Source organism: Saimiri boliviensis, chromosome 9 (genome assembly GCF_048565385.1).
Source record: "Saimiri boliviensis isolate mSaiBol1 chromosome 9, mSaiBol1.pri, whole genome shotgun sequence".
Lineage (NCBI taxonomy): Eukaryota > Metazoa > Chordata > Mammalia > Primates > Cebidae > Saimiri > Saimiri boliviensis.
This window is the reverse complement of record NC_133457.1, coordinates 57,349,931-57,376,204: the sequence shown is the minus strand read 5'-3', so window position 1 is coordinate 57,376,204 and position 26,274 is coordinate 57,349,931. Positions and strand designations below refer to the sequence as shown.

General features: G+C 39.2%; 1 protein-coding gene across 2 annotated transcripts in view; it reads right to left on the bottom strand.

The window, feature by feature from the left end:
• Positions 1-26,274, bottom strand: part of SLC9A9 (solute carrier family 9 member A9) — a 565,509-nt gene that overhangs the window by 370,976 nt on the left and 168,259 nt on the right. For both annotated transcript variants that reach the window (XM_074405917.1, XM_074405918.1), the window contains exon 6: positions 4,470-4,575. In XM_074405917.1, coding sequence (XP_074262018.1) covers positions 4,470-4,575 — 106 coding nt within the window. The remainder of the gene's footprint in view (positions 1-4,469; positions 4,576-26,274) is intronic.

The following is a 26,274-nucleotide window of genomic DNA, read 5'->3' as shown; positions in this document are numbered from 1 at the left end:
TCTCCCTTTTTCCGCGGCTTAACTTCCACAAGAAATAATCAGTTTTGGTTGTGAGTACCTTCATAACTTTAAGTAACGTATTGATATTTCAACCTCTATTTCTTCATTTAGCAACTTTAGACAGTATGTCTTAACTGATTCATTCCTAATCGCGGAAATCAGGTGTAAAAATGGTTATTCTCTATGTTTCCTGGATCATAAAATGTCATATTTATGAAGAAATGCTTCACTAGAAGCAGGTTTATCTTTAGTCATTTTAATAAAACCAGGGAGATCTCTGTAAGTAGAATGAAAGATATTGATATAAATAGGGATATAAATTATATTTATATAGCATAGGCTATGTCGATTACATAGCCTTTCTAACCGCATAACTTTATTTATTACTCAGAATAATTCTATGATGTTTATAGAACAACTCTTCTCACATTTTCAAGATAAAGAAATAAGCATAGGGAGTTTATGGCCATACAAAATTACCATAGTGGGCATCTAGGTCACCCATCCCCAACCTTTTTGAAACCAGGGAACAGTTTCGAAGAAGATAATTTTTCCACGGATTGTGGGAGGGGATTGCTTCGGGATGAAAGGCAATATCAGACGTTAGATTCTCATAAGGAGCGTGCGACCTAGATCCCTCACATGCGCAGTAGGGTTAGCACTCCTGTGAGAATCGAATGTCACCACTGATCTGACAGAGGCAGGGCTCAGGCACTTCTCTGCTCATTGGGCTACTGCTCACCTTCTGCTGTGTGGCCCAGTTCCTAACAGGCCACAGACCCGTGCCTGTACACAGCCTGGGGGTTGAGGACCCCTGATCTAGGTTTTATTTTGTTGCGTTTCTATCCAGCATCCACTTTTCCTTTATCATGGCAGTATTACCTGAGCAGTAATTCCACCTTGCCCCAGTCTCAGCTCATGTGCTACCAATGAAGCTGATTATACCCTTGAACTCACGGAGCAGGTGACATAGACTCGAGCCAATAAATGCTGTACGTTTTACTGGTCATAGCGATTCTTCCAAGAGAAACTGCATCCGAATCTATAAAAGGCACTAAAATTTAGTCTGGGAATGGTGGAACAAAAATTCATTCAAAGTGGTGGAACAGAAAAGAGACAGCCTGGGGAAGTGCTGGCAGCCACCTTGTAACCAGAAGAGGGCGTGAACCATGAAGTTGAGGGAAGAAAGATTCCTGTTCATTTCATTGGATCCTTGACTGAGCCATTTCTGCTACTGCTGTTCTGTTACATCAGCTAATACAGATTCTGTTTTTGTTGACTTCAGTTTGGGTTGGTTTCCCGTCAACTGTAGTAATTGCACAGTTAATTGGTAGCAATTGTGACACCAGATCTTGTGACTTTTAACCTAGGCTTCTTTCTACTCTACCATGCTGCCTCTGAAATCAATGTTTTTGTTCAGGATTCAAAAGCACACACTCCTTGAGATCTCTTCCATAGAACTTTTGCCTTCCTTCATAGCCTACTAAGTAGCATTTAGAAATGTAAGTCTATCATGTGGAATTCATTTGCGAGGCAGTATGCACACACGTTTGGATATGACATTCCCTTTCTGCTTGAAATAATGGTATGGGTTAGGAACAAGCTAATTTCAAAACTTTTATGTTAAATAAAATTACTTGCATTTTAGCACAAACAATTCTGGATCATTTTAAATCACAAGAACATGATATAGCACCCACCACCTGCTGCTACGTACAAGAGTTGTAGCCATTAAATTTAATTATGTTAGGTATCTAAAATTCAGAGCACATTTAACCTAATAAACAGTATTATAATTAATCATTTGCTTTTTAGATTAGCAAAGAAAACCTGCTTTAATCTAAAATACAGCTACACACTAGAGCACAGTATTGCCACAATACTATAAAAGTAAAAATTCTAAAACTAAAAAAGATGGTTCTTAAGCAAGGAGGTTTGCTGGCAGAAGATGGGAAGGTAAATAAAAATATGTGGCTATTTCAAAGGGGCTCTGGGGGCTTGGCCAAGGGCCATAGTCATCAACGATTGAGTTTCACATCAGAATGGAAACCTTTTTTCCCCATGATACAAGAATAATTCTATCACTGTTCTTAAACCTCAAAACCACACAAAGATGGAGCTAAGTAAGGGAAACACAAAAGAGGTTTTCATTTGTTATTTTAAGACGCACTTCAAGTACATAGACTCTGCTTTCAAAAAGTTACTATCTAGAAAAGCAAATACATCTGTAAATGCAATGCGGTGCAGGGGTGAAGCAGAAGCTCAGCCTGTGGGCTGGTGGTTCCCAAAGGAAGAGACTGAGGAAAGAGTTGAAAGATTTGATTAGGCAGAAACAGAAGCTGGGGACGGCAACCCAGGAAGAGTGAACTTTGTTCAAAGGCACCGAGATACCACCCAGAGAGTTGTGTCAGGGTGCATACATGGTTTAATGTGAAGGGGAAAAAAAACGGAGAGACAATGTTTGAACTTTTAGACTGAAAGTCATAGAAAACCTTTAAATGGTATTTTAAATATGGCTTTCCTAAGGGAACCAGAAAATGGTTGGAAGAGAATGTGTGGACACAAGGCATTGCAAGGAGAGGAAATATGTGTGTGAAAATAGATGTACAAAGAGATTATTATGCGTGCTGTAAATTAACTTTAAGAAGTAAACGAGCAATTGAGCAGAAGTGAAGAGAATGGTACATGGAAATGTACAAGGAGGAGGAGATGGTAAGCAGCAGACAGCTCTGGTGGACAGCCTGGGCCAGGATATGGCGGCACTATAGACCACTCAGTAGAGCTCAGAAAGAGCCAGTATTCGAATATGTAAGCTTTGGAAGTCAAATGTTTTTACTTAGGATCACCCCTTCTATTACATTGGAACTCACTGGGGTCGCTGCATGATACCAGAATCGCCAAAGCTGAAGAGCACAAGATTTCAGCTAGAATGGCAATGTCTCATTGCTAGAAAGAAAGAGCTCTTGCTATGGTGTGAAACACATCTTCTTATTAAGACATTACGAAGACATGGGTAGAGGGGTAGGAGAGGCACCTGCACTACCAACCATGTATTAACCTGAGGAGCTATTTCAAATGCTCCCAGGCTTGTGCTCAACAGCATCAATATTTATCTTTAGAGTCTGCATTTTTAACGGAAAACTACTGTCAATGGTAGTGCAGAAAGCAGAAAGGCCAAACCTTCCCTGGTTGTATCTGCATGATTCTTTCCCAAGCTCATTTGCACGTTAGTGATTTTGCTTTGCTTGGCCTTTTCCAACTTGGCAGCTCAGAAAGGAAAAATGAGGAACTCAGCATATTTTAAAAAATTTTTGCTCCAAATGTTCTTTTAATGCTAGTATTTCTCGGACAGGGATTTCTGATGTCCTAATTAATTGTTCTTGGTGTTTCTTTAAAAGCACCCTGTAGCATTTGTGAATCTGCCCATGGCTTTTACTTTTAATTTGCACTCGCTGATATTTTCCTTTAAAGCATGAAAGACACCTCTCTGTGGCCAGGTGAAAGCTATTTGGAGACACACTTGGAAGTTGCTGAATTCACTGGCAACTTTGGGGCCACAGCCTTAAGAAATGTCAACTGGCAAAAAGAAAGAAAAAAATGAGTAGCGCAGCTCTGTCATTTCCTACTCCCTTCTGTGAGATCTGACTTTTAACAATCCTTTGTTACTCCACAATACATTTTCAACGGCATTTGAAGTAATTAACACCCAGAATAGACTCTTTTTGTCACATTTAATTATCAGATATCTACTTTCCTTTGGGATATCTGACAGTTGCCCAAAATATTGGTCTCAATCTAAAACCAAGAAGAGACCTCTGACACTGAAAGCCACCAAAGTGGCATTTATTAAATATAAATGGTAAGTGTCTCAAGGGGAGGTAAGAAAAGAGCACTGGCTTACATCCCCCCTGCCAAAATCCTTCCAGCCTGAAGGGAAATTACACTGGTGCTGAACTGAAGCTCCATCAGTTTCATCCATCATATGATGTTTTAAAGATGTGTGCATTCCTATACAGTATTACATTTGCCCTGAGAAATAAAGAGTATGCTGACCCTTAGATTCTGGCTCCAATCTGCCAATCTGTCCATAAATACAAGGGTTTCTATTAGTCTGTTATCTGGAAAGTGAGTTATATAAGGCAAAAAATTAAATGATATTGATTGGAAATGAAAAAAATCTCATTTATGTGCATTTTAGGAAACTTCAGTGAATCAGCTAAATATATGCACTGAGAAAAAGAAGCTACCCTCTAGGTATTATCTTGTAATAAGCTGGAAACATAAAACCCATTAATAATACTAGAAATTAGATGCCTAATGAATTGTGCCCATTATTGGAGATCTTCTGTGATAACAAGTCCTTAAAAAAAGCAAGAGACTGCCTGTATCTCTATGACATAAGAGAAAAGACAAAAGTGAAAGCATATTTCACATGGTTAAGGAAACACAGGCCAAGTTCTGGTACTTACTATGTAAGGACTATGGCCACTGCATCATTCAACACACTCTCTCCAAACAAGAGTATGTACAGGTCAGGGTCGACGTGCAGTTCATGGAAAATGGCCAGCACTGTCACTAGGAAGACACAGACAAACAAGCAGCGTTAGCTGGGATGCAGGCATGGAGTTTTCCTTGGCTATAGTCACCTTTCAAAACATTAATTAAATGCTCATCCTCTCTAATCCAATGCCTCTACTAACACCAGACTTCTATTCAAAAAATATCTGATTGTGTCACTCCTTTGCTTAGAGGCTTCTCGTGGCTACCCACTGCTTACAGATAAAATTCGAGCTCTCAGTACAACTCCCCTACAATCTGTACCTTGCGTACCTTCTAGCCTCATCTCCCTCTGCATCCTTTGCCCACCCTTTGCTGCCTTTCTCAAGTCCCACTGAACTTGCCATAATTTCCCAAACACACTGTATAGTTTCTTAACCACCTTTGCATTTTGATTCCTTCTACTATGGCAACAATTCATTTCTTGTCCACTTGCCACCATCCTCCTACTCCTTAAACACACACACACACACACACACACACGCATGCACGCACACACACTTCTTGATACCAAAGATTCATTGTTTTCATTCTTTAAGGACCTTTCAAGTGTCCCCCTCCTAACCCTTTGACTGACTCAGCAGAGACCTGCCTCACTCCTTTCTGGATCTCAGCATTTGGATCAAATCACTGAACTTACCACAGAAAAGACTGGGAGCTCCCTGGGGATGGGGTTCATCTCTGGACACATGGTATTAGCCCATACTCAATAACTGCTTGATGCATGAATGAGTGAAGGATGAATGAATGTTGCTGCACTGGCCTACTTCCGTGAAGGGAGAGGTGGTTCCACCTGCGTCTCATTCTGTCCCCAAACCACACTCGCCTGTAAAGATGGACTCACTGTTCCTAAGAACAGAAGATGAGGATTTGTTTCTGGTTGCCTGCTGCATGGCCTGATGCTATATGCCATGTACTTGAATCAAGCCTCTGTGTGTATATCAGGACAGTAAATAAGCACACTCTGATTATCTGTGTTCTTCAAAACTATTCAATATCTTGATATTGGAAACAGTTAAGCAGAGTGTGAACAGCAATCATTAGGAAAATGATCCACTGAATTAATTGCCAAAGGGGAAAGAGAGAGGTTGAAAATGATACTGATGGCAAATGTTTAAGGCAGACGGGATACTTGAATTCTGTTTGTTCCTTTCTTATTTCATGGATGGTGAGGTTAGTAACTGTTTCGTACAAAATAGTGCTGCAAGGGAATAAAGCAAGAAAGTCAAGTTGAATTTGAAGTTTGTAAGTAGGATTAAGTTTGGAGCTTGTTCTTTAATAATAGTCATGACGGGTTTTAATAAGAGAGATGATACAATCTGAACTTTAGAAATAAGGTCCAGGTAGAAGGGGAGGGGGCAGAATGGACACATGGCTGGAGGCTTTCCCAATAATTCAAGTAAGAGATGAGTTGCATCAGGATGGGAAGAGGCTTGCATTCATCCTCACAAACTCCTACACATCCACTGCCCTGGGTTCTAATAGACCAATGACCACTGTGCTTTGTACTTCGCAAGTATACCTCACTGGTTTTCATCTTCTCTGTGTGCCACAAGCCCTTCGCACAGTGAGGCAACATAGTAAGCCTTTAATGAGTGAATGGATAAGAGATAACGTCAAGAAGGACAGAGCAGAGGCGAGAGCACCCCGGAGATATTTGAGATGGAAAATTTGTGGGTGTTGGTGCTTCAGAGACCGCAAGGAATGACTCTGGATTTTGATCTATCATACAACATATGACTATACTTAATAGCAATGTATTGTACACTTAAAAATTGCTAAGAGAGCAGATTTTAAGGGTTCTCAGTACAATGACAAAAGCATGTGAGGTAAGGCATATGTTAATTAGCCTGATTGAGCTATTCTGCAAGATATGCATATTTCAAAAAATTACGCTGTCTACTGTAATATATACAATTTTTGTCAATTAAAAAGTTGTTTTTAAAGAAGCTACTGCAAAATCCAAAAAAAAAAAAAAAAGAGAAAGAAAATGTTATGAATTGACATGGCAATTGGCCAGATCCCATTTTACCAGGCATGGAATCAATTTTATTATTCTAGCTGAATAGGTCCTATTAATCATGATAGGTAAAATGGCAAATATCTGCTTTCCACCAGCACGCAGCTGTTAACATTTGCCACAGCCTTTAGACGTTGCAGGTGGTGGGAGGCAGCAAGCAAACACTTCTGCTAAGTAACCTCTTTCTCCTTTTTGGATGGAGTTAAGACACTGCATCTACCCAAAACAAAAAGGTTTAGTTAGCAACATTTTCTTTTTTGCTAAGATATTATGGAATAAAAATAACTCTCTTTTTTTTTTTTACTAGAAAATTCTATCATGGCCTCTCTATTGTTAACTTTAGTTTCTGTAGCTGTTGAGTTGTATCATTGAGTTCTGAAGATGATCACTTCCAGGGAGGTTTCCTAGGCCGCAAGCAGGAATGTAAGGCCCTGACCCCACCTTCCCACTTACAGAACCCTTCTGCCTTAGGGGGATGGACTTTGCATGTATCTAACAAAAGCTTTGAGCTTTTAAGAGGAAAGGCTTTTAATTGAATATCCAGTTTTGTTCAGAACTGCTCTGACATTCCCACAATTCCTTTTGAACAAAGAACTGAACTCCATTTCATAAACGATATCCCACACAAAAGAGAAAACTGTTACTTTGCACATTCCTGTCTACCCTGTGAAGAAATGGAGCAGCTTTAAAATAAAGCTAGGCAGTGTGTCCTACAAGAGGGAGTATTTTGCTGGGAACACAAATGAGTCGAATAGGTGAGTCAGGAAATTAGCCACCCACTCTGCTGCTGAGCTTGGAGCTTTTAAAAACCTCATTTAATTACCTCCCTGGCAGGGCTCAATCTTACATGCAATGTCCAGGGATCTCTGCAGCAGCTCCCCAGGAGAGAGTCTTTGGGACAGCTGTGGACATGCTCATAACAACTCTGCCCACACCTTGCTAGGTTTGTAAGGATAACCCTGGTTCAAGGTAGGACTGAAAGTCAATGCCCATGTAGATGAGAGTTCCTGGGACCACAAGAGGAAAACGCTCTGAACGTCATGTGGATAGGAAGGGGAAAAGATGCAATCCGATTTCCTAAACCTCTGATTTTATCAGAGGATTTGGTCATTTCGTCTTTATCTTACTTAAGTTCCACTCATCTTTTAGTGGCAGATTCTCATACTTCGCTTGTGGCTTGGAGTTCCTTCTCCTCTGCATACGCTCCCTACTTGATGTTGTAGCTAGAGAAAATTCACTTTGTCTTTCAAATTGATGATACAAGATACAAGCACATAGGATCTTATGCTCAGATGAAAACACACACACACACACACACACACACACTCACAAACACCCTTATAGTAGAGGAATGTGATCATTGAGAAATGCCACTGAATCCTTGGAGATCTCTGAGAAAATAATTTCAGCCATCAATGGCAAGGAGCTATGGGGGCAATGAGTGAGGAGCCAGTGGTGTGGACTGCACTCTGAGAAGCTTTTGATAAGGGATGAAGAGAGAAAAAGCTGTAACTCACGAGGTCTAAGTGAGGCTTTCTCTTAGACATCTGATTTATAGGTTGACAAGAATAAGCCAGAGGAAAGAGAGGTTGAAGACAGAGAAAAAGAATGAGAAAACTGCTATAGCAAAGTCTAGAGAAGGCAGAGGAAAACTGAGGGGCAGAAGGGAAATGTGTCTTTCGAGTAAAGCAAGATCATCTGCTGAGAGTCAGGAGAGAAACACGTGAGTTACAGGCTAGAGGAGGGTTGAAAATGTGCAGAACATCTTTGAGGCAGGTAATGCAAGTTTCATGAAAATCTGTTAAGGTCAAACAGGATAGTTCTCAATCTGTAAAAGAAAAACTGTAACACTGAAATGATACAATATTTTGATTTCTTCATCATACCAAGGGTCTTTCCCCACTACAACTCTATTATAGCATCAAAACAAATCCTTTTTCACCTCAAAGGTGATAACCACACCTAGTGATAAAATTCGATACTGACTACCTGACTCCATGAGTATGTCAATGTGTTTACACTTAGATGTTTTTAAAATTTTTGTTTAAACTGCTATCTTTTCGACTGACCACTTTCTTGATGTCCTTTCAGAACTTCTAAGTCTTCAGGGTGATTTAGTGACGCCCCTTCCCTAGAATCTCCATTAGCAGCTCTGTGTCCCCTATTTTCTAAGTGTTTTACAAGAAATTTAAATTTCAAATGATACTTTAACGTGGCAGCTCTCAGCAACCTAGCACAAGATCTGCCCGGATGGAAGGACAACAAGAAGCAACAGTTCCTACCCCTGTCCTTCCACCTTGTCATTCAGCCTCGTCAAAACGCTGGCTCCCCTTGGAGAGTGCTCTCTATGGTTTTCTGTGCAAATCAGTATGTATGACACTTATTCACGACACGTGGAGAATCAAAAACGTCTGAAGCTTTTGCAGCTGAATCGGTGTCAGGCCTGACAGGTGGAGAACCTTGGTATTCTCATAAATGAGGTGGCATTTTTCCATTTCCAAAAATGATTATTGTGAAAGCGTATTTTCTTTTTCGGAGAAGGAGGACATTCTCCTGTAGCTTCCCCCACTTTCCTGAAATATTGTATAAGGTGAGATTTGAAGGAGAGGCTTTCAAAAAAGGTGTGGTATCTGGGTGCAGGCTGAAATATGGGAATTATTTTGAGAATTATTAAATCCTCAGCAAAGACCCAGCAGCAAAATCGATATACATGGATTGGTTTTGCCAGTCAAGTTCTGCCATTCGTAATCCTAAAATACAAGTGAAAAGTCTAAGTATTTTGAGTTACATCAGAGAAACGATGCCAGATCTAGAGAGCTAATACTAGTCATTTACTTTGTTGAGGTCATTTTAAGTTTTAAGTTAGAAAAAACATCATGAAGAATTTAGCCCAAAAACGTAGCAATTTTGTTTTAACCATCAATATGCTCCATCGTTCTGATATCAAGTGAATAGTGGAGAATATATGATATGCATGCACACACTTGTAGCCTTCCTGAAATGGGGTTCCTTGGGGAAAACAAGCTCTTACACCCCAGAACAATGGCTTCATAGTGTGGCCCAGGGACCCCTGGGGATTCCTGAGATCTAGCCAGGAAGATCCCCTAGGTTAAAATTATTTTCACAATAATATGAAAATGTCACTTGCATTTTTCATTCTAATTCTTTCATTAGTGTACAGTGGAATTTTCCAGAGGCTACATCAGGCAATAGATTGAATGTAGAAGCGAGGTATGAGAATCCAGCTGTCTTCTATTGCACTACATGTTAAAGAGCTTTGCAGAAATGTGAAACGATGCCACTCTTCTATTTTTTTGTTATTGGAAAACTTTTGGTCAGAATAATTTATTTATATTAACATGTAAATGTTTTATGATTATTTTAAGTAAATTAATAAAAGTATGTTTTAGAATTTGTTTTAATTTCCAACAAGATGAATACTTCTTAATTAATTTATTTATTTTTGAGACTGAGTCTCACTCTGTTGCCCAGGCTGGAGTGCAGTGGCACAATCTCAGCTCACTGCAACGTCTGCCTCCTGTGTTCAAGTGATTCTCCTGCCTCAGCCTCCGAGTAGCTGGGACTATAGGTGCCAGCCACCTGGTCTGGCTAACTTTTGTATTTTTAGTAGAGACAGAGTTTCTCCACATTGGCCAGACTGGTCTCAACCTCCTGGCCTCATGGGATCTGCCCGCTTTGGCCTCCCAAAGTGCTGGGATTATAGGTATGAGTCACTGTGCCTGGCCTCTAATATGGTAAATACTGACAGATACACCTCACATAAACAAAAACTCTTTGGGGTCTTTCCTAATTTTAATGACTTGTAAAAGATTTTGGTACCAAAAATCTTGAGAACCACTGCCCTAAGTTATTTGTTGCATGTAATAAATTAACTTGTTTCCTCTCTATTGAAAGTGATACTAGCTAAGCACATCCTTGAGAGAAATAAGAAGATATTCCCTCAAATTGTCTTCAGTAGAGCTTAATTTTCTTGTTGAGAAGGGCTCCTGAGATTAGTATCTTTTGCTGTGCAATAACAAGATGATTCTTTTGGTATACATGTAGAGGATTTCTAATAACTTTTAAATGAAGAAAATTCTTTTTATATTTACTATCACATTTATAGAATCATATTTCTATTGCTGGTATTTATATTTATTTAAGCCTTTTTTTAATGTAAGTGTTCTGCGGGCAGAGATTTTTATGTGCACAATAAAAACACTGACAATCCCACCTTGACTTCAAACATGACTGAGTGGTGTTTGAGAATAATCAACTCCCTTTTTCTGCTTACAAACCAGAAATACAATCCCTAGCAGTCACTGAGAGTAGAAAAAGGCAATCAGAAGGTCATGCAGTTTGGCATTAAGAAAAGTAGACTATATTAAGACTGGAAAGGGAGAAACTGGAAATAAATTCAGGTGGGGAACGTTTTCCAGGTCTTGTATCTGGGAACTTATGGACTGAAATCTGTTGGCGCTTCATCTACTGCTTTAAAATCTTCTCCAAGGGTACCTACATCAGAGATATTCTAAATTTAACATTAGCAAAGAACATAAACATTTAACAGAGATTCAATTTCCTCACCAATGAGGTTTAATGAGCCATGGTGCAGTTTAACGGGAAATCTGCACAATATGCCCAGTATCTGAGTGACGGTGACTCACCCCTTCATACAAGCATTCTCCAATCAGGATGTCACTTCAGCATTTTGCCTTTTAAAAATGAAAATAGTGGGCAAAGTTTTATCTACAAATCGTGAAAAAAACATAAAAAAAAAAGCCCAATGGAGTCAAAAAGCAGCCATAGTTAGGATGGGTCACCAAAAAAAATCAACATTTGTGGTAAAAATATCACTGTGACCCATGACGTAACAACTGTGAGGAAAGACACATGTTCAAAAGACAACTGTGTTAGTCATGATGATGGTACACACAAAATAAGCGGGCTTCACAGACAAATTTTTCTCTTGCTACTAAAAGATATGAAAGAAGCAGCTATCTTGTACCATCATTTCCTAACCTGTGGATCAGGACCAGCAGAGACATTACAGAACTGTTTCAAAGTGGAAGATGAACATGCCTGCTCCCTAAATAGACTAGAAAGTTACCAAGGGTAAACAAGAGTAATACTGAGAAGAGTCAACACTGGGCCTGTGTGAGAATCAGGAAGAAAAAAAGACAGAAAGAGAGGGGTCATATGATAAATCCCCTGATCCTTGTCATCACCCTGTGTGGTAAGCTGAAGAATGCACTAGTCCTCGGAACATATGAATATGTCGCCTTGGGCCAAAAGGAGCTTTGCAGGTGTAATTGAGGTTATTGATATGGTTTGGCTGTATCCCCGCCCAAATCTCACCTTGAATTATTACTCCTATAATTCCCACATGTCATGGGAGGAACCCAGTGGGAGGTAACTGAATCATGGGAAGTGGGTCTTTCCTGTGCTGTTCTTGTGACACAAGCTTTGAAGGATTCATAAAGGGAAGCTCCCGTACACAAGCTCTCTCTTGCCTGCCACCATGTAAGACGTAACTTTGCTCCTCATTGGCCTTCCACTACCATTGTGAGGCCTCCCCAGCCATGTGTAGCTGTGAGTCGACTAAAGCCATTTCCTTTATAAATTAGCCAGTCTTGGGTATGTCTTTATTAGCAACATGAGAACAGACCAATATAGTTATGACCTTTAAAACAGGCAGATTATGTTAGATTACCTGGGCAGGTTCAACCTAATCACTCAAGCTCTTAAAAGCAGAAAAATATCTGAGGCTATAGTCAGAGAGATACAGCTGAAGAGCTGTGAAAGAAAGGGAAAGTTGGGAAGACTCCAAGTGTGAGAAGGATCCAACACGCTGTTCCCGGCTCTGAGACGCAGGGGATCACTTCCAAGGGCCAGAGAGAGAGAAACCTCATGAAGCCAAGAGTGACCCCAACTTTCAGCCCTAAGGATACAGAGACCTTGGTCTTCTGATGGGAAGAAACGGCAGTCTGTCAACAATCTGAACCTAGAGCTTCCTAATGAGAGTCCTACCAGTCAGTATGTTGATTCTGGCCTCCTGAGACTCTGATCCAAGAAACCAATTGAGCCAGCCTGGACTTCTGACCTATGGAACTGTGAGGCAATACATTTGTGCTGTCTTAAGCTGGCTAAGTTTGTGGCCATTTCTCATGGCAGTTCTAGCAAACAGATACACTCTGCTCCCCTCTTACAATAAGAATGGCAAAATGCTGGGCAGGCCAAGCTCCCAGACATTTGACTTTTCAATACATGAGTTACTGAGTGGAGATGTGGCTAGAATGTCTTCTTAGCTATAGCACCGCCCTCTCTCCCCCTGCCCCACCACTGAAGGGAAAGAATAAGTCACTTAAACAAATCCATGTTTTAGATTATGCTTAGCAAGGAAAGACCTGCACCAATAACAAGGCTGTAGATTTTCACGTATGTGCGCCTACGAGGTCCTCCGTTGCTGCTGTAATTATCCATGTGTCTCCCTCTCGGTGCCATCGTCACACGCCACAGATCACTCATTTACTCAGAATGCACCATTTCAAAGCTCATCCAATCACTTTATTTGCCAGCATTTGCCCTATCGAGGCTATGCCGCGGAGTGCAATCACGATGAAGAATTGGTGCTGAGATGGGAATGGCGAAGTCCGAGCTAGGACGGAAAGTTAACAAACCAGGCAAGCCAAGTCGGAGGGGAGCCGGCCGAAAGTCCTAAAGCAGCTCTCACCAGAGGAGCCAACAGCGGCCATTTTAAATATTCTTCCTGAGCTTTTTTGTACTTTCTAAATTTTCTACAATAAACGTGCACTGTTTTTAGAATTAGAAAACACATCAAACCATTTATGAAACTGGTAAAACTTAACAAAAACATAAAGCATGTAACTCAAGAGTCTCTTCCCCAAGGCCCCAGAGGCTGCCTGTGAGGACCTGGCCTTCCTAAGGATTTCTCCTTGGGCCTCCACACTGCTTGACCCCACTGCGGGACAGCGACTGTGGACCCTTCCTATCTCTCCAGGTGCTCTCCTCTTTTGTTTTAAAGAGACCAGTCCCTTGTGATTTTCCTTCAACCCCTCCAGGTTTTTCTTCACTATTTTTTGTAAACCCGTCCCTTTAATACAGATGTTGCCCAGGAAAACATCTCCAGTCCCTTTCTCACTCTGTAAACTCGACTTGAGCAATTTTATCCACATCTGGTGATGTCAATTTCTAGTCCATCCTTTCCTCTATTTTTAGTAGACATGGGGTTTTGTCATGTTGGCCAGGCTGGTCTCAAACTCTTGACCTCAAGTGATCCTTCCACCTTGGCCTCCCAAAGAGCTGGGATTACATTCATGAGCCACTGTGCCCACCCTCGTCTTCCTTAGCTATGGACTCCCATATCTAACCACTGCCGAGACAACTCCAACTGGAGTTGTTCTAGCTGAACAACTACTTATCAAGCACCAGCTGTGTGCCTGGCACTGGGCATGAATGTCTTACAGATTCCCTATCCCCTAACTGGCCTCAGCAACTCTCCTGCTCTTGCACTCGAATTACCATCTCAAGGAGTAGAACCATCACTGACCCACGAATTTTATGTCTGTTTCTTTAGTGGCGTGACTTGTCTAATTTACAACTGAAAAATCTCCAGCTTTAGAGAATATAATATTAAGAGGCAAGCCACATTTTGTAGTTCAGTGGTCTACAAGGTCAGACAAGGAGAGAAGCAGCAGCCAGCTTCAGAAATGTTCTATTGCACCAGATACAGCAGCATAAACTAGGTCTGTTATTTCTGAAATTTTAGTTCAACAGTAATCCTTTCTGGACTGAAAAATAATATAAGAATGAAGAACTTCAGTTCCAGATAAATGCATTTTCTTACATGGAAGTAGCATTTTCAAAAACAACCCCCCAATGAATAGCCTTCAAGCATGCTGACTTCTTTGTTTGAATAGAACTTCTTGCCTAAAAAGTCGATTATATCACTGGTATTAGTGTGTTCATCTATGTATTTGTCAATGCCTTTGATAGTTTCTGGCAAGCTGTAGGCAGTTAATTCTGTTTACTGAATAAATAAATTAATGAGTGAGTGAATCTCTGAAGGTCGTCCACCATGTAGTTAACAACTCAAGGATCAAAATGGCTCCTTTTTCTCTTGTATTCTGCCCTTGTAATCAGTCACTTCTTTGCCCACTCACTGACCTGACAGAATTTGTTCCAAAAAGCTATCTCCATTTCAGTGCAAAACAATAAATTGAACAACACAATTCCTCATCTGTAGCACCCAGATGAAAGGCCAATCCCTGTCCTTTCTTGGCTGTGCTTTAGAAGGAGGGAAGCTGCTTCTCAAGAAATCCTGCCCAGGATGCACCTGTGAGTCTTTGTGGAATAAGAGGACCAAATCCCAGTCTGGCACTAGTGGCAGGTCTCCCGTCCTAGGTACCTTTCTCTTAAGAAAGCACTCACTTTGGAGTTGTACAACTGCGGATCCTGCACTTACATAACCCTGAGAGTGAGTGCCTTCTTAAATGTTACTCCCTAGTTGCCTCACTCTTCCATGGTTTTGATCTTATCAACCTAGCTGAGTCCTAAAAAGAACCAGACAGCAAGAAAATACTCTCTAAGAATTCCCAAATCCAATCTGTCTCAGTGCACAATGTCTTCTTTAACACAGAAATGGAATGTGTGGGTTGGATACTGACTTTCAAAACTTCCATCCTATACGTCTTTGAGCATTACTGAGAATAAACTGCTTTCATTTAAACAGAGCCATTCTGTTCCCCAAAGCAGTGAGCCAGAAAGGTCTGTCAACCACAGCTGTTTTCCAGCTGTCCATGGAGCCGTTGAATTGCTTCAAATGGTTTTTCAGTATGTTCTTGAAATTTCATCTTCAGAACACCTGGAGCCTTGCTTTATCCACTTTCAATATCCTGAAGCATTTATATAATAGGTTGTTATCTATTATTGTGTCCAATTCTGTTCTGTGGAGGTGACTTTCCATAACTAGGCTTCCAACTTCTGAAGCAAGACCTTTGTGCCAAGACCTTGCTATTCACAGCTCTGTACTAAAGTAGAAAACTGTGGTTGGAAACTTGACTCCGGTGTCAAACCAACCTGTGTTCAGATCAGACCCCAGCTGTTATGCAAATTAACTTGGTGATCTTGAGCCAGCTATTTAACCTCATTAAGCTTCAAATAAGCTTCCTTGGTAAAATGGGGATAAAATAATCCCTTCCTTGGGTTTTTGGAGAACAATTAATTGGACCTATTCATGCAAAATGTTTGGGATATTGTAAGTGGTTAATCAGCGGTGGTTACTGTATTGCTATTGTTCATGCCATCAAAACCATTAATGGGTCAGTCCAGTATAAAATGGAATGACATTTCTACTTGTTTTTCCTTTAACACTTAAAAATAACTTCAAATGAGAAAAAGTAGATAATATCAAGCAGAGAAGTGTTAAAAACTCTATCTCTCTTTCTTTCTCACAAATTATCCCCTTGAATTTCTGTACTTGGAAAGAACAGCCATTTCTTATTCTGTGTGCATTTACTTGTCTTTCTGAGTCTTAGAGTCCTCATCTAAAATGAGGACATTGAGCAAGCCTTTCTTTAAGGTCCCTCCACATCTAAAATTATATGAGTCTCACTCCAAACTCCAAACTGTAGTCTCCAGATGTGGAATGTGCCTATTTCCCAAATCATGAGGATGGAGCCCTAATGCAGTGCTGGGATCAGGGGTGTCCTTTGTAGGGTTACAGAGCAGCAAGTGCAGTGGGCAGAATAGGGTCAAGAAGAGCGATCACGAGTTTAACTCTTCTCTGCATGAATGAGGGGAGGGTTGTCATAATTTCAAACTCATATGCCCTTGTTTTGGCTCTGACTCCAAGGGTTCCCAAGACAGCACACTCCAAAGAGTATCTGAGCCTGGGGAGACCTTGCTAATGTCCTGCAGGTCACGTTGTCTGTGGCCCTGGAGAGAAACATGGCTCATGGTTCTTCCAGCTGACCTGTTATCCTCTTCAGTAAGGCAAAACATTGCCTTGAGGTGCAGGAGACCTTAAGCGTTCTCAGAGCCTTCTCCCCACCAGGTGGTACTCTGTGTTTGCAAAGCTGCCTAGATTACCTCTGTCTTGGCTGCCTGGCTTACCTCTATCTTGACTGCCTGGCTTACCTCTGTCTTGGCTGCCTGGATTACCTCTGTTTTGGCTGCCTGGATTACCTCTGTCTTTTCTTTAAACTACTGCCAGTTGTATCTACCTCCCTCTTTAGTCTGGGAACATGTTGAGGGCAGAGCCTGTGTCTGGTTTATTATCCCTTCCCTCAGTTGCTCCTATAGTGCCTGTGACATAGCAGGTGATGAATAAATGTTTGTTAAGTGAAATCAATTATAAAATGGGAACTTGACTCTTGGATCTCATTTTCATCCAAAGCTTCATTGGCACATCACTGTTCTATTTGAGAAACAGCAATGGTGCAGGACAAAGAATATTGGACCTGACTTGTCTCCCATCTCTGCCACTTATGAGCCTTGTAAATGTAAATAACCCACTTAAGTTCTTAGAACCTCTGTTGCTTGAAATGGAGAAAATCGATTGGCTATGGTGATGATCAAATTAGATGATATATTTGTACACACTTAGTTAATGGCTGTTCTCGCTAGATAACATACTCTCCAGTAGATGTATTCAGCTAGAGCTTTTAATTTGCTGCCAATCTGTGGCTTTGGGTTGCTTCTACATATTGATTCAAGTACAGCCATTGCTTTGATGGATAAAATAAGGACATTACTGATTTTAAAGCTGAGTGCAAGTTAGCAAAAGTCAGTCCGTTTTTTGTTTTTGTTTTTGTTTTCCAGATAGATGTTAGTGTTTAGTATCTAGCAAAAACACAGTCCAGAAATCTAAGGAAACAGAAGTCCCGGGTTCCATACCTATGTTTCACTGACTTGCTGTGAAACCTTGAAATAATCTTAAAATTTGCTGCATCTCAATTATTTCACCTAAGAAATGGGTCTTCTCTACCCAAGAACACAATGTGAACATCACTGAAATACTGTATGCAGAAGCTCTTTGAGTTCTCGGAAAGTCACACAATATAAATCAAAGCTGTTATTTTTATTTCTGAGTAAATTTGCTCAATAATAGAATTTAGGTTTATATGATGGTGTTTTATAGACACAGGTTTATGTAGAGGGTTTTAAACTGATACTATACCATTGTGCTTAACACTGAATTGTAAAGACACAGAAAATCCTGCCAAGTACTGCTAAATGACACTCTGTGCGGGTTTGAAACACAGATTGCATAATCAAAATGGCTGGTATGTCTGTGGTGTCTAGAAGCAACCGGCTTCAGTTGGAGGTACTCTGGTCTAATATCCTCTGACTCCCTCTGAGGTGTAATTTCTCCCCCCTTGGAATTCAATAAAAACATATGAATATCTCTCACTGCTTCTGTTCTCTCACAGCAATACCAACACAATCTTTCTCTAACAGATATTAGATGCTAAAAGTAGAGTCATCCAACTTTCTTTATAGATGACAGAGCAAATAATTCAGAAACATGAACTTTATGTGAGCATTTTTAAAATTTATAATATGGCATAAAACCATCTTGATCTCTTCCTATGCTGCTTAGCAGATATTAAATGAATGTTGTCTTTGTTCTCTAAGCCAGCCCTGTACTGAAGGAACGGCTTTGTCAATTACATCTTAAATTTTTTTTTTGTCTATGAATAGAAAATTACTCAGTTTCTTCTTCAATTCTTGTGTAGAATATTGATAACAACAGTGATGAGAAGCCACAAATATAATATAGTCTCAAACTCAAATGCAGAGGCAGAGAGGGCCAGAAGGTGAAAAAGAACAAGGTACGTGATTTTAAAAAGATGTGATCCAAACAAAAGAAATAAATGAAGAACACAATTAAATTTTGAAATACAACAGTGATTAGAGAGCATGATCAGAGAAACTGAAGGAAAACAAACCTGAAAAATAAAAACTTTTCTGATGTGCCAATGTGAGTAATCATTTCTCCTGTGTTAAAAGAAATTAAATATTTAAATCTGGAGTTCCATGATGAAAGAAAAAATATGAGAGACAGCCCAATTAAATCACCCTTACTGAAGAGGCTTTTCTCCAAAAATAACAGTTCTGCTTTTAATTATAGGTTCTTGGGTCTGTTAATCAGCCATCTTCCTCAAGGCCAAGCTTGGTGCAAATAGCAGAGAGGGATTCAGCAAAATGCCCTGTTTAATTAAAATGAATTTAATTAAAAATATTTTTATACACATGACCAATCACCATTATTTATGCAGATGTTCCCTCATACTTCTTTGAAAAGGCATTTCTCCCCCCATCTTTAAAAAATATGCTGTGCTTCTACAAGAATTACTGTGAAATGAAAAGCTCTGATTCGTAGTTAATACCTATTTTTATCAAAACAGCAGTGCAGCTCACACATCACCCATGCAGCCGTAACCATAGTAACCCTAAATAGAAAGGGGCTTCAGATTATCAGCACGATCAAAGGTAAGATAGTTCATGTGCCTCTGGAATAGTTACACTGCAGCAAACTTTAAAGGATAAAGGTGGCTTTTATTCCTACTACTTAAATGTTAAATGAAAATAATGACTTGCAAGCACAGTGTGTAGAAATGCCTTTCATTTTGGAAGACTTGTTTCCTCCGAGTGTTAATAATTGAAAAGATGAAAACTCAATGCTACACATTTCTCCAGTGCTTCTATCTGATTATGCCGAGGGGAGAGTAATCATCGTTTTGCCAAGCTGGATAATTCACACAGGGAAAACCCCACCCTCAGGAGCCCTGCAGGATGAGAAGCTGGACGAGAAGGCATATTCTGTGTCCACGCACTCAGTGAGAAGATGGCTGTGATTAATGATGACTGTCGGCACACATTACCTGGGATCAGGTATAGGTGGTAACTGAGGGTATAGACTGGGAGTCAAATCACAAAGAAAATGAACATTTAATTAGAAACGGAGTAGAACTGATTTGAAATATCAGTGAAATACCAACCCAAATACGAATCTGTATTTGACTTTATAATTTATGGTTGAAGTAGGATGGAGTAGGGAAGGATCAGAGGACAGGGCATTAACAGTTAGCAAGACCATACTTATTAATTATGTTGATAATTAATAATATTAACAATATTGAATATTCTATCAGAGGAACTATCATCTAGATAATCCCAAACAGAGACTAGTAGAAAAGTCTTTCTGACATTTTCTAACATTTGATATGACTAGGGGGCTAGCATCTGGAAACATGAAGAAAATACTCTAAATCTTAAATGTTTAAGTATATAGTAGCTATTACAAAAAGTAGAAATTCCACATGAGGATAAATATAATTTTATTAATTTTTTTCTTTTTAATCTCTTTACATTGGAGATTTACTATGGAAGTGGGTGGACAAGTAATGAAAACGTAAGAAAACAAATTCTTCCATTATGGCCACTTAGGAAGAAGATGGATATCTGGAAATTTTATGTTTAGTAATCAGTAAATAAGAATGTTATGATAGCGTTATCTAAAAAGCCAATAAAGTGCCTGAGAAGAATTCACTGCTAATAAAAATTTGTTTTAAAACACTTAGCGATTTACAAATAATTTTCTATACAGCACTTCACTGGATCTGACAAAAATTCTTTGAAGAAATAGAAGATACTTTCTGTTTTGTTTTCTTTTGATTGCTTCTATTTTAAGGATGTGGAAAGTGAGGTTCCAAGAAGTTAAAGCATTAAACTGTGATGCTCCATTCACCGTGATACTAATCTTGCCTTAATGAACAGACACTTTCAGTATCCAGGATGCCCTGACCACTGATCCCAAACTCATTCTTAGGAAACTTTTCTATCCCTATTACGTGCCTATTTTATTTTTAGTGGAAGATTCCTCTTGGGATTAGTTTATGAGACATCCCTAACGGGGATCCTTTCATGTAGTTACCCAGGGCCTCTCTTAGATGCTTTCACCCACAAACACAGGAGCAGGGCCAGTGCCTTGCTTCACACGTCCCCTTGAAACCAGTGCGCCCCAGAATTAGAGCGACACCTAGCCATGATTTTAGGTAGTACATGCTAGGAAAGCTTATTTGGGCAAGGGGGATGGACAAGAGACATCACGGCTGGTGGCAACTCAAGAGGATGCTACTCCCAGAGGTAGAAGCCTCAGAGGTTTTTTTTAAACAGCACTTTCTACTGGGATCTAGGACTCCTGCAGTTCACCTTCTCTGAGGAGGAACTATATGATAATAAAAATTCTAATTATAATAAAGTGTAAGGTGTGCACCCTTGAAATTACAGGTCCTACTAGTACAATAACTGATACTTATTTCAGTCCAAAAACAACAGTACTGAGCCTCCTTCATCTCAATAATTCATGACATTTACTGAGAAAAGCAAATATTTCATTCAGTTTTTATATTCCTCAGGGCTGTGGACGAGTGTTACTAGTATCCACAGGACGCTAGTTAGAAACAGCGTGTTGGACTTGACCCTGGACCTATGGAATCAGGATTTCAGGAGGTAGAACTCCATAATTTGTACTTTCAGACTCTCCAAGCGAGTTTTATGTTCACTCACATTGGAGAACCTACTAACACAGAGCAAGAAGTAGTCTTAAAAATCATCTAATTCCTCTAGGAATATATTAGGAAAATAAGGCTTAGAAAGTTTAAGTGGCCACCTTGAGTTTTCCCTGTACATCAGTCATATGCCCTGTGCATAGTAACAGGGATTAAATTAGACCTGAGGTCTCCTAAACTCCCAATAATAAAAATAGCATAGTGCTATCACTTGTCAAGTACAGGCTGGTTGGGCAAAGCATTAGCTAAACAGTGACTTTGACTTTGTATCTATATTCCTCCTGGATTCTAATTTCAATAAATGAATTATCATCCATGCATTTAATTTAGGCACCAGACAGGATAATGCCACAGTAAATTTTCTAAATTTAATTAACAGGAGCCAGTAGTAGTCTCCTTATGAAAGCCAACAACAAGGGCTCAGGGCTTCATCAAGAATTGGGATTCTTAGCACACTTTAGCTGCTGGAGCAAGCCAAGATGTGTGACTTACATGTGATATGAGAAGTCATTGATTTTTTTTTTTCACTTTATGGCAGACACAATATCATATTGAGTTTGAGGACTTTCCTTTAAGATTTTCTAATCACACTTCAGAGTGATTTGCTAATATGATATAAAAATGATTGGTTCATTTTCTCACTTTTATGTAATTTTGAAGTCTTCAAGTATACCGATGTCTTTCTACATAAATGCATAAATATGATCATAACATGCAAACCCTTTGTTTAGTTGTTTCTTTAAATAGTCTTTTTTCTTTACTTTTTTGGTATGTCTCTCTTTTTTCCACCTCTTCCTCTCTTAAACTCATATCTCCTCTCTCCCCAAGGAACCCAATTTTACAATGTAGTACAGTAGTCCTCAATATTTTGGCACCAGGAATAGGTTTCCTGCGGGTGCTGGGGAGGAAGGTGAGGTGGCGATGGTTTCGGAATGAAACTGTTCCACCTCAGATCATCAGGTGTTAGATTCTCACAAGGCATGCATAACCTAGCTCCCTCACGTGCACAGTTCACAATAGGGTTCACGCTTCTATGACAATCTAATGCTGCTGCTGATCTGACAGGAGATGAAGCCCAGGTGGTAATGCTCGCTGGCCTGCCACTCACTCCTGTCTTGCAGCTTGGTTCCTGTCTGTGGCCCAGGGGGCTGGGGATCCCTGACCTAGTACATTCCTACCAATTTCTCTTTATACTAAAATTCTCATTGTAACAATCACACACAACTTGTAACAATGTTAAATTAGATGTTTAAACTGAGGAACAAAGCAAAAATCCATCTTATGTAGTGCAATGTATAATCTTAAAAGCACATGTCTGAAAACCAGTTACATGACTCCATTGAACCTCTCCGCCATTTATGAATGTGAAAGATGCTAGACTAGAGGTTAAGATTTGTGAAGGGAGCTCTTTTACTATTCGTGAGTTGTAAATCTCCACTCCCACATGGGGAGGGCTGGGGTTGTTTGCACCTCTCAAGCCTGTGAAAAGAGACTTCCCCTAGAACATCAGACAGCTTAAGATGACACACATGGAGTCTGGGGACACAGTGGGATGCTGGTTGATTCTTGCCTTGCATTATTACATGGGATTGCACATATTCATTACTGAGTTGAGTCTGTGATTACAACTCACAAACAAAATATTTTTTCCAGCAAGTGGGAGAAGAGTAGTCCCAAACAATACTTTTAAGGGTAGAGTAGGAGAAAAAAAAAAGCAGTTTCTGTGGCTATACCTCACAAGTCCCACTTTTCAATATAAAAGTTACACACACACACACACACACACACACACACACACACACACACACGGTCAATTATCTACATATAGATTCATAAGGGTGACCTCTGCATTTAAAAATGCGAATCATGTTTTACATACATTTTTGCATTTTACTTTACATAGTCAACAATGCCTGCTGGAAAACTCTCAAGTCAACTGGAAGAGCACTGATTATTTTTTAAAATAGATACACAATTTTGTATAGATGTCCTACAATCTATCCTCTTAAAAATGATGCACTATACATCTCTGTTCATAGATCCTTAAGCACCTGTGGTTTTACTTGTGTGAGATAGCCTCCCAGGAGTCAGATTGCTTGGTCAAAAGGGGCTATATATTTTAAGGTATAATAGCTGTTGCCAAATTGCTTTCCAGAAGTCTGTTAATGATTTAAATGTTCTCTAGAAATGTGTAAAAGTCCACTCTTTCCTGCATCCCTGCCAGTGATGACTGTTACTTGGTATTATAATTGTTGCCAAACTGCTCCGGGTAAAATGATACACTGTTACTTTATTTTACATTTCCATGACTTCTTGGGAGTTGGAATAAGTTTTCACACTTGAGGCACAACTGGATTTGTGTGTCTATGAATTGCCTCTTCATAGTCTTTGTCAGTGTTTCTGTTACTTCTTTCCAGATTGTCATATTAAAGTATTCTTTGTATATTAGAAATAGTAATATTCTGTCCTCTGTATTTAAATAATTTTCCCCAGTGTGTTGCTCTCTATTGACTGTTGATGATGTCTTTTCCACTTAAATGTATTTTCTTTTTATATATTCAAATATATCTATGCTTTACTTATGGATTCTGGTTTTCCATTCTTTAAGAAGAGTCTCTATAGCCATAATCTGTAGATATAGATTTACAGATTTTTCTTGCAGTAGTTTTTAAAAATTTCATTATTTACATTTTAATTCTTCTAAATATATTTTTATAAATGGTTATATGTGTTCAATTTTATCATCTAAATTGATAGCCGGTGAATTGTGCAAGTACCATCTGTTAAATAAACCATCATTTCCCTGTTAAATTGAAATACCACCTCTGTCAAATTCTTATTTTTTACTGAAATCTGCATCTGGATCATCTAGTCTTGCTATTCTGAGGAAAACGGCACACTGATTTGATTATAATGGCATCGTAGTATGTTCTTATATCTGGTTAGGCAGATTGCCTCATGCTTTTATTCCACTTTATAAGTTTTAAGATAATTTTATCCAGTTTCAATGTTTAAAGTGGTAACTTTTCATTTAAATCACATTAATTTTTTTTTTTTTTAAAGATGGAGTCTTGCTCTATTGCCAGGCTAGAGAGCAGTGGTGCAATCTGGATTCAATGTAACCTCTGACTCCCTTGTTCAAGCAATTCTCCTGCCTCAGCCTCCAGAGTAGCTGGGATTACAGGCATGTGCCACCACATCTAGCTTTTTTTTTTTTTTTGGTATTTTTAGTAGAGACGGGGTTTCACCATGTTGGCCAGGTCTCTAACTTCTGACCTCAGGTGATCTGCCTGCCTTGGCCTCCCGAAGTGCTGGGATTACAAGTTTGAGCCATTGTGCCCGGCCTAGATTAAGTTTTTATATGAATTTGGAGGAAAGTAGAATTTTCATGGAAGGTTTCTTTTCATCACCTAGATGGTGAACTATAATAGCATTGGCTACTGCCTTCCTCTACAAAGTCAATGGTGAAGAAAGTATATAGATACGTTACTGGATGGAAAGTCTTGAAAAAAAATAAAAATAATACGTATATAGAGAAAAGTGGAGTTGAAACTAACATAACGACAAAAGCCATGAGAAAACCCCAGGGAAAAGAAGCACCGTTTTGGATTGGTGTGTGCAGGAAAGAGGCAAGGGAGGTGGGAAGAGTGAGCAAATCCAGCAATGGGGAGCTACATACAGCAGGAAAAAAAAAAAAAAAAAAAAAAAAAAAGAGAGAGAGAGAGAGAGAGAGAGAAAGAAAGGAAAAAATCAGGAAACAAACAAACAAAAAAACTGTTTAAACTCTGCCATTTGGCTCAGTGACATTTCCATGGAGTAATCATTGCTTAACTCCTTGCCACACAAAGCACACACAACTGGCTAAACTGGGGCAGGTGTTCACCGGGGTTACGTCAGGATCAGTGCAAAAGATCTTTTGGGGTAAGGAGTTGATAAGAACAGGTGGAGACTGAGCAACATTAGGCATTCTCTTTTCCTGCAAATCCTGGGCTAATGGATTATCAATGTTGTTTCTCCCTTAGGGCCTAAATCCCAACCTGAGAAGTTGGCTAGGACAGGGTTTCTCAACCTTGGCACTACTGATATTTTAGACCAAACAATTATCTGCTGTTGGGGGCTGTCTAGTGTATTTTCAAAGTCTAGCAGCATCCCTGCCCACTACCCGTCCAATGCCACCAGCGCATTCCCCCAGTGGTAACGAGCAAAAAATGTCTTCACAGTTAATATTTTCCAAGGCTTCAAGTCACTACACTGGGTTAGTGGGATGATAACTGTAGTTTTGAGGCCCTTCTCTAACACATATTGCCAGTTCAATAGTTGATACTCCTAAAGGAACATGAGCAAACAGTGAAAAATAACTAGACACCTGAAGGTTATAACAACTTAGAGAAAAGCAACAAAAAACAGAAGTATTAGAATAAATATATAAAACATTTTAAATAAGTATATTAAACACACAAAGAATAAATAAATAAGAAGAAATGTCAGGTATGAAAAACATAGCAGTTGGAAAAAATATCATAATAGATGGAATATATTATAACAGATACAACTGAAGAAATGAGTTAGATAAATGGGAAACCTGATTGAGGAACTCTTGCAGCAGGAAGCAAGACAGATGGAAGAGATAAAAGTATATTTTTAAAATGTTAAGAGACATGAGAGATAAAAATAGAGGTGTAACATATAGGTAATAAAAGTACCAGATATGGATTAAAATAAAATGAAGAGAAATAAATATTTGAAGGAATAAAAAAAATGATGTTGAATCTATACTTTTATATCTAAACAAATTGCTCTTGAATGTCAGGGCATAATGAAAAATTTTCAGGCATACAAGGCTTTGGAAAGATTGTCACACATAAACTGACATTAAAAATATTTTTAAAGGATGTATTCAGATAGAATGAGAAATTTAGAAACTGCTGGAAGGTTTATGAAAAGTAACAGGGACTATATATAGTTTGCTACATTTTTCATTGTTTAAAAAATACTCCATGAAAAAAATGTAGGAAGAAGAAAAAGAGAAAGTATGTCCATAATTAAATCTTCCCATCCTAGAACACGTTGTGACTTCATTTGTTTATATTTTGGTTTATA